The sequence below is a fragment of the Phalacrocorax carbo genome, chromosome 29 (assembly GCF_963921805.1).
Source record: "Phalacrocorax carbo chromosome 29, bPhaCar2.1, whole genome shotgun sequence".
Lineage (NCBI taxonomy): Eukaryota > Metazoa > Chordata > Aves > Suliformes > Phalacrocoracidae > Phalacrocorax > Phalacrocorax carbo.
In genome coordinates this window covers 1,438,795-1,453,273 of record NC_087541.1, presented here as the reverse complement: position 1 = coordinate 1,453,273, position 14,479 = coordinate 1,438,795, and the positions used below count along the sequence as shown (strand labels likewise).

The 14,479-nt window shown below is 74.3% G+C and overlaps 3 protein-coding genes across 4 annotated transcripts in view; 2 read left to right on the top strand and 1 right to left on the bottom strand.

Annotated features, from left to right (window-relative positions):
• Nucleotides 1–8: 8 nt before the first annotated feature.
• Nucleotides 9–3,031, bottom strand: CCNQ (cyclin Q). Its single transcript, XM_064475443.1, has 6 exons — nt 2,912–3,031; nt 2,458–2,557; nt 2,195–2,381; nt 1,415–1,547; nt 397–618; nt 9–308 (listed from the first exon to the last, which is right to left on the bottom strand). Exons 2-6 carry the CDS (start codon nt 2,549–2,551, stop codon nt 9–11), a joined length of 936 nt encoding a protein of 311 aa, XP_064331513.1. The 5' UTR covers nt 2,552–2,557; nt 2,912–3,031.
• A 273-nt stretch (nt 3,032–3,304) lies between these two features.
• Nucleotides 3,305–6,896, top strand: LOC135318283 (HAUS augmin-like complex subunit 7). Its single transcript, XM_064475442.1, has 9 exons — nt 3,305–3,349; nt 3,440–3,555; nt 3,645–3,712; nt 3,808–3,869; nt 4,239–4,336; nt 4,429–4,675; nt 4,779–4,982; nt 6,359–6,440; nt 6,661–6,896. Exons 1-9 carry the CDS (start codon nt 3,305–3,307, stop codon nt 6,894–6,896), a joined length of 1,158 nt encoding a protein of 385 aa, XP_064331512.1.
• A 3,000-nt stretch (nt 6,897–9,896) lies between these two features.
• Nucleotides 9,897–14,479, top strand: part of FLNA (filamin A) — a 32,951-nt gene continuing 28,368 nt past the window's right edge. Inside the window, exons 1-2 of one of the 2 annotated variants that reach the window (XM_064475456.1) lie at nt 9,897–10,036; nt 13,672–14,112. In XM_064475456.1, coding sequence (XP_064331526.1) covers nt 13,758–14,112 — 355 coding nt within the window. In that variant the 5' untranslated portion in view covers nt 9,897–10,036; nt 13,672–13,757. The remainder of the gene's footprint in view (nt 10,037–13,671; nt 14,113–14,479) is intronic. The other variant, XM_064475458.1, reaches the window with a different exon arrangement.

The following is a 14,479-nucleotide window of genomic DNA, read 5'->3' as shown; positions in this document are numbered from 1 at the left end:
GGGGCGTTTTAATTTATTCTGATGTAACGTCTGTATTTATTTGGGGGGGGGGGAGGGGGGCGGCGCCAGGCCGAGCGCAGGCGCCCCTCCCCCCCCCCCCCCCCCCGCGCGGCAATTAAACACGTCACGGAAGGAGCGGGGGGCGCCGGGGGGCTCCGTGCGCGTCCGTCCGTCTGTCCGGGCGGGGGGCGGGGCGGGGGGGCGCGGGGGGGGGCGCCGCCCCCCACCTGGGTGTCGAGGCTGTAGAGCCCCAGCAGCTCCCGCACGATCCCCTCGAGCTCGGCCGGGCCCAGCCCCGGGCTCAGCACCTGGGGAGGGGGGGGCAGGGGGGCACGTGGGGACCCCCGCCACCCCTCCCCCCCCCACCCCGCCCCCCCCCCAGAGCCCCTCCCTTACCTGCCACCAGCGCGGGGGGGCCCCCGGGGGGGGCGGGCGGCCGCAGAGCGCCAGGGCGAGGTGGAGGGCGGCGGCGGCCAGGTGCTGGGGGGGGTGCCGCAGCCCCAGCCCCCCCGCCGCCCCGTCCCGCAGCAGCGCCCACGAGACCCCCGGCACGCGCGGGTGCCCCCAGCCCCCCCGGCGCCCCCAGCGCCCCAGCGCCAGCAGGTACTGCGCCAGGTACTGCGGGGGGGGCGGGGGTCAGCCGCTGCCCCACTGAGCCCCCGCCCGCGCGGGGCCGGGGGGGTCCCCGGGGGGAGGGGGGCGTCCCGGGGGGGAGGGGGTGTCCCGGGGAAGTCCCCAGGGAGGGGGGGGGGTCCCAGGGCATGGAGAGTCCCACGGTGGGGGGGGATCCTGGGGGGGGTCCCAGGGGGAGGGGTCTCAGGGGGAAGGGGGGGGGTCCCAGGGCATGGAGAGTCCCACGGTGGGGGGGGATCCTGGGGGGGGTCCCTGGGGGAAGGGGGGGGTGTCCCGGGGGAGTCCCCAGAGGGAACAGGGGTCCCAGTGGGAGGGGGGGGGTCCCAGGATACGGGGAGTCCCGGGGGGGGGTCCCCAGGGGGCAGGGGGAATCCCAGGGGGTCCGCAAAGGTGGGGGAGGTGTCCCTAGGGTGAGGGGGGGGATCCTAGGGGGTCCCTAAGGGCATGGGGGGGGGGGCCATGGGGGTCCCACAGGTGATCTGGGGTCTGGGGTGGGGCCCACAGGTGCCCTCGAGGACTTTTGTGGGGGCCGGGAGGGGTCTCTGGGGTCCCCCCGTGGTCTCTGGGCTCCCACGGGCGTGCAGCGTGACTGGGGGGTCCCGGGGGGGGGGTCGTGGGGGCGCCAGCGGTGTCTCAGGGGTCCCTGGGGGCATCCCAGTGGGGTTCGGGGGTCCCGGGGGGGTTCTTGGGGGTGTCTCAGGGGTCCCAGTGGGATCTGGGGGTCCCAGTGGGATCTGGGGGTCCCAGGAGAGGTGCCGGGGGGGTCCCGCGGGGGTCTCACCTTGTGGGGGTGGGCGGCGGGCACGCGGAAGCGCAGCACGCGCAGCAGCAGCAGCTCGCACTGCAGCAGGCTGTCCCGCAGCGCCCAGAAGCCCCCGTCCAGCCCGGGGGGCGGCTGCCCGGGGTGCAGGCACCTGGGGGGCACGGCCGTGTGGGGCCGGGCCGGGGGCGGCCTCGGGGGGCCCCGGGGGGCGGCTTCGGGGGGCCCCGGGGGGCGGGGAGGGGGCAGGGGGCGGCCTCGGGGGGCCCCGGGGGGTGGGGAGGGGGCAGGGGGCGGCCTCGGGGGGCGGCTTCAGGGGGCCCCGGGGGGTGGGGAGGGGGCAGGGGGCGGCCTCGGGGGGCCCCGGGGGGCGGGGAGGGGGCAGGGGTGGCTTTTGGGTGCCCCAGGGGGGTGGGGAGGGGCTTTGGGGTGCCCCGGGGGAGTGGGGAGGGGGGCGCCCCCAGGGGTGCACCGGTAGGATGTGGGGAGCCTGTGGTGGGTTACGGGGCACCCTGGGGTTGTGGGGGGGCTGCCAGGGTTGGGGGATGCCCTGGGTGGGTTTTGGGGCACATGGGGGGGGGGGCTCAGGGTGCCCCAGGGTCCTGGGGTGGGTGTCCGGGCGGTGCCGGGGCGTGGTGTGGCGGTGCCGGGGCAGCGTTGGGGTGCCCGAGGGTGGGTGTTGGGGGGCTCTGGGTGGGATGTGGGGCACGCGGGGGGCGGGCAGGTCATCCCAGGGCCCTGGGGTGGGTGCCGGGGCGTGGCAGGGCGTGGCAGGGCGGTGCCGGGGGGGTCGCGGGGTACCTGTGGGCCACGTTGAGGACGTCGCGGGCGCGCAGGGGCGTGCCCTGGGCCTTGGCGGCCAGGAAGAGGGCGGCGGCCGCCACCAGGTGGGGGTCGTGGGGCGCGGCCGGCCCCACGGCGCGGGCGAAGCGGTGGAAGGCGGCGCAGGCCGTGGCCAGCGCCACCGAGCCCAGCCCCAGCTTGACGCCTGCCGGCGCCGCCACGTCACCTCGCCGCCCCGCCCGGTGACGTCGCGGCCGCGCCCTGCCCCGCCCCCTCCTTACCGGCCTCCATGATGAAGCGGGCGACGCGGAAGCGGGCGCGGGCCTCGGCCCCGCCCGGCCAGGCCCCCCGCGCCTCCGCCGGCTCCAGCGCCATGGCGGCCTGCGGGGGGGGAGGGGGAGGGGGGACGCACCCCGTGACGTCACGCCGGGTGGCAGTGACCTCACGCGGCCTCGCCCCACCCCCACCCCACGACGACGTCGCCGCGCGAGGGCGCGGCCCGACATCGCCACGTGGGCGAGCGGGAATGACCTCGTCCCGGCGCGGGCGCGGCGGTGACGTCATAAGGGGAGACTGCGGCCCGGCGATGACGTCATGCAGCGCCCACAGCCCCGCCGGTCCCCCCGGCGATGCCGTCACGCCGGATTCCCCTCCCCCCGCCCCACCCCGCCCCCCGCGGTTGCTAAGCAACCGGCGCCGCGCGGCCGTGACGCCACGTGCCCGGCCCCGCCTCACCCGTCGGCGGCCGCGGGGACCCGCAGGCGGCGGCGGCGGCTCCGGCGGCCCCGGCGCGGTCCGGGCACTTCCGGGAGCGGGACCGCTCCGCGCAGGCTCCGCCGCGCCGCCCGCGCCTATTGGCCGAGAGGGAGGCAGGGAGGCGGAGCCGGAGCGCGACCGCCCGCCAATGATCGGGGGCGCGCGGCGCGCCCGCCCCGCACCAGGGCGGGAAGCTCCCCCATTGGCCGCGGCGGGAAGGCGCTGGCCAATAGCAGCCAGCGGGCCGGGGAGCGGGTGGACACCGCGCAAGCGCCGCCCGGCGGGCGGGGCCTCACGGCGCCGCCGCCCAATCAGCGCCCCGAGCGGCGCGGCGGTGGCCAATGGGAGAGCGGCGGCCGCGCGGGGCGGGAAATGGCGGCAGCGGCGGCGGCGGCGGCGGTGTTGGAGCGGCTGGAGGTGGGCGGGGGGCGCGGGGGGGGGGGGGGCGGCGCTCCGGTGGTCCCCGGCGCGCCCCGGGGGTCCCTGACGCCCCCCCGCCCCCCCCAGGCCCTGCACTGCCCCCCCCTCGCGCCATGGCTGCCGCTGGGACCGGCCGAGGCGCTGCGGCTGCTCTGCACCCCCTCGGCGCGGCGCCTCGCCCTGCTGGAGTGGGCGTGCGCGCGGTACGGCGGGACCCCCGCCCAGCCCCCCACCCCCCGACCCCCCCCCGCCGCGCCCCCTCCTCACCCCGCCCCGCCCCCCCCCCCCGCAGGGTGCACCCCCCCTCCGCCGCCCGCTTGGACGCGCTCCGGAGCGGCCCCAAGGATGACCGGCTCCAAGGTAAGGGGGTCCCCCCGCTCCCCCCGCCCCGGCAGCCCCCCCCCGACACCCCGACACCCCCCCCCCCAGCTCAACCAGTGCTTGTTCCCCCCCAGAACTGGCCGAACTGGGAGCGAGGCTGATGCTCTGCCGGGCTGACGATGTGGCGCTGGTGGAGGTGGGGGGGGCTGGGGGGGGTCGTAGGGGTTGGGGGGGTCGGAGGGGTGTTAAGGACGTTCGGGGGGCTGGGGGGGGTTTAAGGTTTGTGGGGTGGGGGGGGTGAAGGGGCTCGGGGGGTTTTGGGGGTGAGGGGTTAAGGGGGCTCGGGGGGTTGTGGGGGGTGAAGGGGCTCGGGGGGTTTTGGGGGTGAGGGGTTAAGGGGGCTCGGGGGGTTGTGGGGGGTGAAGGGGCTCGGGGGGTTTTGGGGGTGAGGGGTTAAGGGGGCTCGGGGGGTTGTGGGGGATGAAGGGGCTCGGGGGGGTTTGGGGGGTGGGCGGTTGAGGGGGCTCGGGGGGTTTTGGGGGTCACCCCCCCGCCCCCCCCCCAGGGCACGGCCCCCCCCGAGCAGCAGCTGGAGTTCATCAGGGACCTGCTGGACGCGGCCCCCCCGCCAGGGGAGGAGAGTGGGGACCCCCCCAAAAGCAGGTGGGGACCCCAGCTGCCCCCCCACCCGCCCCCCGCGGGGACCCCCGGGGACCCCCCACCCCCCCCGCTGCCCCCCACCCCTCTCCCCCCAGGCACACGGTCCTGCACCGCACCGACTGCTTCCTGCAGGAGCTGCTGGAGACCCCCGAGGGGCTGGCGGCCCTGAGCCCCCCCTCCCCGCCGCCGCTCCCCACCTTCGAGCACTGGGGCAGCCCCCCGGGGGGGTCCCAGCCCCCCGGCGCCACGCCGCCCCCCCCCGGGGACCCCCGACCCTCGGGGCAGGAGCTGGCGGCGGCGCTGGGGGCGGTGCGGCGGCAGCTGGAGCTGCTGGAGGCGCAGGTGAGCGCGGGGGGTCCCCGGGGAGGGGGCGCGGACCCCCCCCCCCCCTTTCGCCCTGGGGGGGGGGGGGCGTGTGTCGCCCACTGATGCCTCTCCCCCGCAGAGCCCTGAGCTGGGGGGGTCGCCGGGCCCGGCCCCCCCCGTCCTGCCCGCCCTGGGGGTGGCGGGGCGCGACCTGGCCGCCCTGGCCACGGCTTTTGGGGCGATGGAGCTGCGGGACCCCTGGGGCAAAGGGGAGCCCCCCGTCCTCGCCCCCTGCGGCCCCCTGGCCCCCCCCGTCCAGCAGAGCCTGCAGCAACTCATGCAGGTGGGGGGGCGTGGGGGGTCCCTGGGCCCTATAGGGGAGGATTTGGGGGGGGGGGTGTCCCTGGGCCCTATAGGGGAGGATTTGGGGGGGGGTCCCTGGGCCCTACAGGGGAGGATTTGGGGGGGGGGTGTGTCACTGGACCCTATAGGGGAGGATTTGGGGGGGGTCCCTGGGCCCTATAGGGGAGGATTTGGGGGGGTCCCTGGGCCCTATAGGGGAGGTTTTGGGGGGGGGGTCCCTGGGCCCTATAGAGGAGGATTTGGGGGGGGTCACTGGGCGCTATCGGGGAGGATTTGGGGGGGGGGGTCACTGGACCGTATAGGGGAGGATTTAGGGGGGGGTCCCTGGGCCCTATAGGGGAGGATTTGGGGGGGGTGTGTGCCCATGGGCCCTATAGGGGAGGATTTGGGGGGGGTCCCTGGGCCCTACATGGGAGCATTTGGGGGGGAGTCCCTGGGCCCTACACGGGAGGATTTGGGTCCTGGGCCCTATAGGGGTGGATTTGGGGGGGGGGTCCCTGGGCCCTATAGGGGTGGATTTGGGGGGGTCCCTGGGCCCTATAGGGAGGATTTGGGGGGGGTCCCTGGACCGTATAGGGGAGGATTTGGGTGGGGTCCCTGGGCCCTATAGGGGAGGATTTGAGGGGGTCCCTGGGCCCTCTTGGGGGGTGTTAGGGGGTCTCTGGATGTATGGGGCACTGGGCTGGTCCCTGGCTCCTCAAGGGGGGATTTGTGGGGGTCCCTGGGCCCTATGGGGGGAGTTAGGGGGCTTTCTGGACCCCATAGGGAGCTGGGGGGAGTCCCTTAGCTTTATAGGGGAGGATATGGGGGGGGGGGTCCCTGAGCTCCATGGGGGGTTGAGAGGGTCCCTGGGCCCTATAGGGGAGGGGATTTGGGGGGGGGTGTGCCCCTGGGCCCTATAGGGGAGGATTTGGGGGGGGTGTGCCCCTGGGCCCCTATAGGGGAGGATTTGGGGGGGGTGTGCCCCTGGGCCCTATAGGGGAGGATTTGGGGGGGGGCTCCAGGCCCCGCAGGGAACTCAGGGTCGGGGGCAGTATTTGGAGCCCACAGGAGGGTGTTGGGGGGTCCTTGGGCCCTGCAGGGAGGGTTTCGGGTGCTGGGGGGGGGCCTGGGGGTCCCATAGCCACGCTCAGGGGGGTGGGGGGTCCCTGGGCCCCATGGGGGGGCAGGCAGCACTTAGGGGGTCTCTGGGCTCTCTATGGGATGCTGGGGGGGGGGGGTGTCTCTGAACCCTCTGTAAGGGTCTGGCGGTCCCTGCTCCCCCTAAGGGGGGGGGGTTGGGGTCTCTGGGCTCCGTGGGGGGGAGGTCCTGGGGTCACCAGCACCCCACGGCCCCCCCCCATTCCCCCCCCCCAGAGCCTGGGGGCCGTGACCCAGATGGACGACACGGCGGCGGAGGTGGCGCGGCTGGCGGGGGGGGCCTGGCGTCAGGCGATGGGTGAGTGTGGGGGGGGGGGGGGGGGGGGGCACCCAAAACCCACCCAGGGCTCTTGTGGGGGGGGGTTACGGGGGTTACAGGGGGGCTTTTGGGGTACTGGGGGTGGGCTGGGAGTTTTAGGGGGGTGTGGGGGCACGCTTGGGATTGTGTCTGACTGAGGTGGGGGGGGCCCCATTTTTGGGGGTCCCCCATGTTTCCCCCCCCCCCCCCCCCCCCGCAGAGACCCAGGTGGCCGCCCTGCAGCAGCGTTTCAGGGACGTCCCGAGGCCGAGGGGCCCCCCCAGGACTGACACCCCTCCCCCCCCCCCCCCAAGGGGCTCACTGCTGGGGGAAAGGGGGGGGGGGGGGAGGGTGGATTCGGGGTGTCCCCCTCCCCCACCACGCGTGGATTTTGGGGGGGGGGCACCCAATAACTGGATTAAAGAGGTGGAAAGCGATGCTAACGCTGCTAATTAAGGGGGGGACGTGGCACGGGGCTGCGGGCGGCCCCTCGGGACCCCCCCCCCCCGCCCCACGGCGTACGCCGTGGGGCGGGGGGGGGGTCCCGAGGGGCCGCCCGGACGCCTGGGTTCTATTTCTGGCGGGGGGGCGAGGGGGGGCCGGCGCGTTTTCGGGCCCTATATGGAAGGAGCGCCAGGGTCGGGGCCGTGTTTACACCGAACCCGCCGTGACTCAGCTCCGGGGCCGAATTCCTGCCCGTGGCGGGGGGGGGGGGATGTGGGGGGGGGATGTGGGGGGGGGGGGGGGGGGGTGTGGTTGGGGGGGGGGGCCCAACCCAGGCATCCGGGGCTCCCTGCCCCCACCCGCTGCTTCTCAATGACGTCCCAACCCCCCCCACCCCCAGATTCCAGCGGGGGTGAGATCATCGGGATGGAGCCACGCCGGCCCCCCACCCCCCACAGGGCCCCCCCAAAACCCCATAGGGGGTAAACACCCCCCCCCCCCCCAAGACCCCTTTGTACCCCCCAACCCCACCTCCGAAGGGCACGGAGCGCTCCGCAGGCGTGTTAACACGCGTAGTGCGCGGGACGCGGTGCCCACGCAGGCGTGCGACGTGGGGGAGCCTCCCTGCGTGGGTAACACGCGTGTCTGCACGTGTGACAGGCGTGTAGCGCGTTCGCGTGTCCGGGAGCGGGGCGGCGCCGCGCGGGACACGTGTGTTGGCGCGCGTGGGAGCGTCGTGGCGCCCGGTGCAGGCGTGTAACGTGTGCTTGCGCGGGGGGGGGAGTGGGGCGAGGCCCCGCACAGGTGTGCAACACGCGTGCCGGGACCTGCGTGCGAGAGCACACGCGTGTGCAAGGGCGCCTGTGCGCTGCCGGGGCTCCCAATGTGAAGGGCCACAGAAGCCCCCCGCGACCACCCCCCAGTAACGAGCCCCCCCCCCCCAGTAACGAGTCCCCCAGTAACAAACTGCCCCCCATAATGACCCCCAGTAACGAGCCCCCCCAGTAACGAGTCCCCCAGTAACAAGCTGCCCCCCATAATAACCCCCAGTAACGAGCCCCCCCAGTAACAAGCTGCCCCCATAATAACCCCCAGTAACAAGCTGCCCCCCAGTAACAAGCTGCCCCCCATAATGACCCCCAGTAACGAGGCCCCCCCAGTAACAGTAACGAGCCCCCCAGTAACAAGCTGCCCCCATAATGACCCCCAGTAACGAGGCCCCCCCAGTAACAGTAACGAGCCCCCCAGTAACAAGCTGCCCCCCATTAACGAGCCCCCCCATAACGAGCCCCCCAGTAACGAGCTGCCCCCCATAATGACCCCCAGTAACGAGCCCCCCCAGTAACAAGCTGCCCCCCATAATAACAAGCTGCCCCCCAGTAACGAGCCCCCCCGTAACGAGCCCCCCCGTAACGACCCCCGGTGCTATCGGGGGCCCCGGCTGGAGCAGCCGCTTCCGGCGCTGCCTCATTTCCTGACCCCAAAGGGGGGGGGGCCCAGCCCCATAGGGCTCTATAGGGTCCCCTGGCATCCTGTGGGTCCCCTCCTGCCCCATGGCATCCCTACAGGCCCCTCCTTCACTAAAGCCCCCCTGTGGGTCGTTCCCGGACCCGAGGGATCTCCGTAGGCCCCCCATACCCTATAGGGCCCCTATTCTGCCCCCTAGCATCCCCCTTTTCCATAGGGTGCCACAGAGCCTTTACTGCCCTGTGGGGTCCCTATGGGCCTCCATTCTGCCCCACAGCATCCCTATAGGTCCCCCATCCCCATAGAGCCCCTTTACTGCCCCACAGCATCCCTATAGGTCCCCCATCCCCATAGAGCCCCTTTACTGCCCCACAGCATCCCTATGGGTCCCCCGTCCCCATAGAGCCCCTTTACTGCCCCACAGCATCCTTATTGGGACCCCTTTCCCCACAGGGCCCCATAATGCCCCTTTACGTCTCATGGGGTCCCTATAGGTCCCCCTTCCCCATAGGACCCCCTAGAGCCCCTATCCTGCCCTAGGGGGTCCCTATAGGTCCCCTTTCTCCATAGGGCCCCACGGACTCCCCACCCCTCCCCATGTGGTCCCTATTGGACCCCCAGCCCCACAGAGCCCCCATCCCACCCCACGGTGTCCCCATGGGCCCCACGGACCCCCCCATCCCACCCCACGCTGTCCCCATGGGCCCTATGGAGCCCCCACCCCACTCGGCAGGGCCCCCAGCCCCACGGAGCCCCCATCCCACCCCACGGTGTCCCCATGGGCCGCGCAGAGCCCCCACCCCACTCGGCAGGGCCCCCAGCCCCACGGAGCCCCCATCCCACCCCACGGTGTCCCCATGGGCCGCGCAGAGCCCCCACCCCACTCGGCAGGGCCCCCAGCCCCACAGAGCCCCCACCCCACTCGGCAGGGCTCCCGCCGCCCCACGGAGCCCCCACCCCACTCGGCAGGGCCCCCAGCCCCACAGAGCCCCCACCCCACTCGGCAGGGCCCCCAGCCCCACGGACCCCCCACCCCACTCGGCAGGGCCCCCAGCCCCACGGAGCCCCCATCCCACCCCACGGTGTCCCCATGGGCCCCACGGAGCCCCCATCCCACCCCACGGTGTCCCCATGGGCCGCGCAGAGCCCCCACCCCACTCGGCAGGGCCCCCAGCCCCACAGAGCCCCCACCCCACTCGGCAGGGCCCCCAGCCCCACGGAGCCCCCATCCCACCCCACGGTGTCCCCATGGGCCGCGCAGAGCCCCCACCCCACTCGGCAGGGCCCCCAGCCCCACAGAGCCCCCACCCCACTCGGCAGGGCCCCCAGCCCCACGGAGCCCCCACCCCACCCCACGGTGTCCCCATGGGCCGCGCGGAGCCCCCCCCCTCCCACGCCCCCCTCCCTCCCACGGAGCCCCCCCCCCTCCCACGCCCCCCCCCCCCCCGGGCCCCCCTTCCCACGCCCCCCCGCGGGGGCGGGGCTCCCGCCGCCCGTTACCAATTAAGGCTCCGCGCGCGCCGCGCGCCCCCCCGGTACCGCCACCCGCGCGGCCGCGGCGGCTCCAGCGGCTCCGGCGGCTCCAGCGGCGGCAGCTCCGCGCCCCGGCTCCAGCGGCTCCGCCGGCGGCTGCTCCCGGCCCGGCCCGGCCCGGCCCCGCCCGAGCCTCCACCGGCGCCGCTCCGGTGAGCGCGGGGCTGCGGGGGGCGTGGGGTGGGGGCGCGAGGAGAAACAGCCCCCTCCCGCGGGGGGGAGGGGGGGGGGCACCCCGCTTTTGGGGGGCTGGGGGGGGGCTCTGAGGGACCCCCGCGGGGTGTCGTGAGGAGAACCCCCCCTAAATGGGGCTGGGGGACCCCTCTGTGGGGTGAGCAGTGGGGGGGACCCCGCTTTTGGGGGGCTAGGGGCGGCTCTGAGGGACCCCCGCGGGGTGTCGTGAGGAGAACCCCCCCTAAATGGGGCTGGGGGACCCCTCTGTGGGGTGAGCAGTGGGGGGGACCCCGCTTTTGGGGGGCTGGGGGAACCCTCTGAGGGACCCCCGCGGGGTGTCGTGAGGAGACACCCCCCCCCCCCCAATGGGACAGGGGGACCTCACTGTGGGGTGAGCAATGGGGGGACCCCGCTTTTCGGTGTCTGGGGGGGCTTTGAAGGACCCCCGCGGGGTGTCGTGAGGAGAACCCCCCCTAAATGGGGCAGGGGGACCCCTCTGTGGGGTGAGCAGTGGGGGGGACCCCACTTTTGGGGGGCTGGGGGAACCCTCTGAGGGACCCCCGCGGGGTGTCGTGAGGAGACACCCCCCCCCCCAATGGGACAGGGGGACCTCACTGTGGGGTGAGCAATGGGGGGACCCCGCTTTTCGGTGTCTGGGGGGGCTTTGAAGGACCCCCGTGGGGTGTCGTGAGGAGAACCCCCCCTAAATGGGGCTGGGGGACCCCTCTGTGGGGTGAGCAGTGGGGGGGACCCCGCTTTTGGGGGTCTGGGGGAACCCTATGAGGGACCCCCGCGGGGTGTCGTGAGGAGAACCCCCCCTAAATGGGGCTGGGGGACCCCTCTGTGGGGTGAGCAGTGGGGGGGACCCCTCTTTTGGGGGGCTAGGGGCGGCTCTGAGGGACCCCCGCGGGGTGTCGTGAGAAGAACCCCCCCCTAAATGGGGCTGGGGGACCCCTCTGTGGGGTGAGCAGTGGGGGGGACCCCGCTTTTGGGGGTCTGGGGGAACCCTATGAGGGACCCCCGCGGGGTGTCGTGAGGAGGACCCCCCCCCGAATGGGGTTGGGGGACCCTACTGTGGGGTGAACAGTACGGGGACACCCCTCTTTTGGGGGTCTGGGGACCCTCCGAGGGACCGCCGTGGGGTGTTGTGAGGAGAACCCCCCCTGAATGGGGCTGGGGGACCCCTCTGGGGGAATCTGGGGGACCCTCTGAGGAACCCCTGTGAGTGTCGTGAGGAGACCCCCCCCTAAATGGGGCTGGGGGATGCTGCTGTGGGGGTCTGGGGACCCTGCTGTCAGGAGGCCAAGGAGGGGACTCTGCTTTTTGGGGTCTGAGGTGGCTTTGAGGGACCCCCGCGGGGTGTCGTGAGGAGACACCCCCCCCCAATGGGACGGGGGGACCTCACTGTGGGGTGAGCAATGGGGGGACTCTGCTTTTCGGTGTCTGGGGGGGCTTTGAAGGGCCCCCGCGGGGTGTCATGAGGAGAACCCCCCCTGAACGGGGCTGGGGGATCCCTCGGGGGCGTCTGGCGACCCTCTGAGGGACCCCCGCGGGGTGTCATGAGGAGAACCCCCCCTGAATGGGGCTGGGGGATCCCTCGGGGGCGTCTGGCGACCCTCTGAGGGACCCCCGCGGGGTGTCATGAGGAGACACCCCATCCCCCCCTAAATGGGGTTGGGGGACCCTGCTGTGGGGTGAGCGGGGGGGGGGCTCCGCTTTTTTGGGTCTGGGGGGGCTTTGAGGGATGCTCTGCAGGGTGTTGTGAGGAGAACCCCCCTGAATGGGGTGGGGGACCCCTCTGGGGGAGTCTGGGGCCTCTTGGGGTGTCGTGAGGAGAAACACCCCTAAATGGGGCTGGGAGACGCCCCCATTAGGGGAGCAGTGGGGGGGACCTGTCTTTTGGGGGTCTGGGGACCCTCTGAGGGGCCCTGTGGGGTGTCATGAGGAGAACCCCCCTGGATTGGGGCTGGGGGACCCTACTGTGGGGGAGCAGTTGGGGGGACCCCTCTTTTGGCGGTCTGGGGACCCTCTGAGGGACCCCCTTGGGGTGTCGTGACGAGAACCCCCCCTGAATGTGGCTGGGGGACCCCCATGTCTGTGGAGCGGGGGCACCCCCTGTTTTGGGACGCTGAGGAGCCTCTCTGGGTCTGGGGACCCCTCTCTGCCATCACAGCGGGGGGGCCCCCTCCTGGCACCCCTTCGGGGGGGGGCTTTTCTCGGGGTCTGAGACCCCCGTGGGGGGCGTCGGGGCGTGAGAGGGGCCCCCGGGACTGCGGGGTGACCCCGGAGACGGCGGGGGCGCGGCCGGGCGTGGCAGCCCCTCCCCGCCCCCCATTTGGGGACTGGGCGGGGGGGGGGGGTGTCCCCTGAGCAGGAGCGAGCCGCGGGTCCCCCCAAGTCAGGGTGCCCTGGGGGGGCCCCCCCTAAAGTCTGGGGGTAGCGGGGGGGGGTGTGTGTGTCCCCAAATAGGGGTGGTACCGGGGGTGCCTTCATGGGGGTTCTGTAGCGGGTCCCTACCTCGGGGTGCAGCAAGTGGGGCCCCTCATGGGGGGGTCCCCGGATAGGGGTGCAGGGGTTGTGTCCCTAAATGGGGGTGTGGGCGGAGCTCTGGGGTGCGCCGCGGCGGTGCCTCTAATTAGGGGTGCAGCAAAGGGGTGCCTCAGTGGGGGATCCCCGGTGTGGGGGTGCCCCGGTCGGGGTGCACGTGTGATACCCTGGAGTGGGGGTCCCCAGCTTGGCGTGGGCGGGGAGCCCTCCGGTGCGGGGTCCCCTGGAATGGATGCGTGGGGGTGTCCCCCCGGCTCGGGGGTCTCCAGACGGGGGCGTGCGGGTGATGCCCTGATGTGGGAGTCCTCCGGCGGGGGGGTGTTCCCCCGGTGCGGGGTCCCCCGGTGCGGGGTTCCGCGGTGGGGCGGCGCGGGGGTCCCTAAGTCGGGGGGTGCGAGGGTCGTGTCCCCCCCCCCCCGCGGCGCGGGGTCCCGCGGCAGGGCCTCACGGGGGTCCCCAAGTCGGGGGGCGCGGGGTCCCGCCCTCCCACCCCCCCGGTGCGGCGTCCCACAGTAGGGCCGCGCGGGGGTTCCCAAGTCGGGGGGTGCGACGGTCGTGTCCCCCCGCCCGGTGCGGGGTCCCGCGGCAGGGCCTCACGGGGGTCCCCAAGTCGGGGGGCGCGGGGTCCCGCCCTCCCACCCCCCCGGTGCGGCGTCCCACAGTAGGGCCGCGCGGGGGTCCCCAAGTCGGGGGGTGCGAGGGTCGTGTGTCCCCCCGCCCGGTGCGGGGTCCCGCGGCAGGGCCTCACGGGGGTCCCTAAGTCGGGGGGTGCGAGGGTCGTGTCCCCCCGCCCGGTGCGGGGTCCCGCGGCAGGGCCTCACGGGGGTCCCTAAGTCGGGGGGTGCGAGGGTCGTGTCCCCCCCCCGCCCGGTGCGGGGTCCCGCGGGGGTTCCCAAGTCGGGGGGTGCGAGGGTCGCGTGTCGTCCCCCGCCCGGTGCGGGGTCCCGCGGGGGGTCCCCAAGTCGGGGGGTGCGAGGGTCGTGTCCCCCCGCCCGGTGCGGGGTCCCGCGGGGGGGGCGCGGGGCTCCCCCTCCCCCGGCGCCCCCCGACGCCCCTCTCCCCGCAGGTGGCGCCCCCCTTCGCCGGCCGCCGGCGCAGGCGCGGCCCCGCCCCGCCCCGCCCCGCCGCCCCCCGCCGCCCCCCGCTAAAGGCATGAGCGCGGCCGGCCGGGCCCGGGCGCAGGAGGCGTCGTCCCGCGGCGAGGCGGACGGGGAGATGCCGGCCACCGAGAAGGACCTGGCGGAGGACGCGCCCTGGAAGCGCATCCAGCAGAACACCTTCACCCGCTGGTGCAACGAGCACCTCAAGTGCGTGCAGAAGCGGGTGGGCAACCTGCAGACCGACCTGGGCGACGGGCTGCGCCTGATCGCGCTGCTGGAGGTGCTCAGCCAGAAGAAGATGGGCCGCAAGTACAACGCCCGCCCCACCTTCCGCCAGATGCAGCTGGAGAACGTCTCGGTGGCCCTCGAGTTCCTCGAGAGGGAGAACATCAAGCTGGTCTCCATCGGTGAGGCGGGGGGCCGGGGGAGCCCCCCCACCCGCGACCGCCGTACTAACGGGGTGCCTTTGGGGAGCCCCCCCCACCCGCGACCGCCGTACTAACGGGGGTGCCTTTGGGGAGCCCCCCCCACCCGCGACCGCCGTACTAACGGGGGTGCCTTTGGGGAGCCCCCCCCCACCCGCGACCGCCGTACTAACGGGGGTGCCTTTGGGGAGCTCCCCCCGAGTAACAGGGGTGCCTTTGGGAAGCCCCCCCTGCATGACAGAGTGCTTTTGTGGACACCCCACCCCCCCCCACCCCCAAGTAATGGCATGCCTTTGGGGAGTCCCCCCTAGTCTGCTGTGTTAGTGGGGTGCCTCTGGGGAGCCCTTCC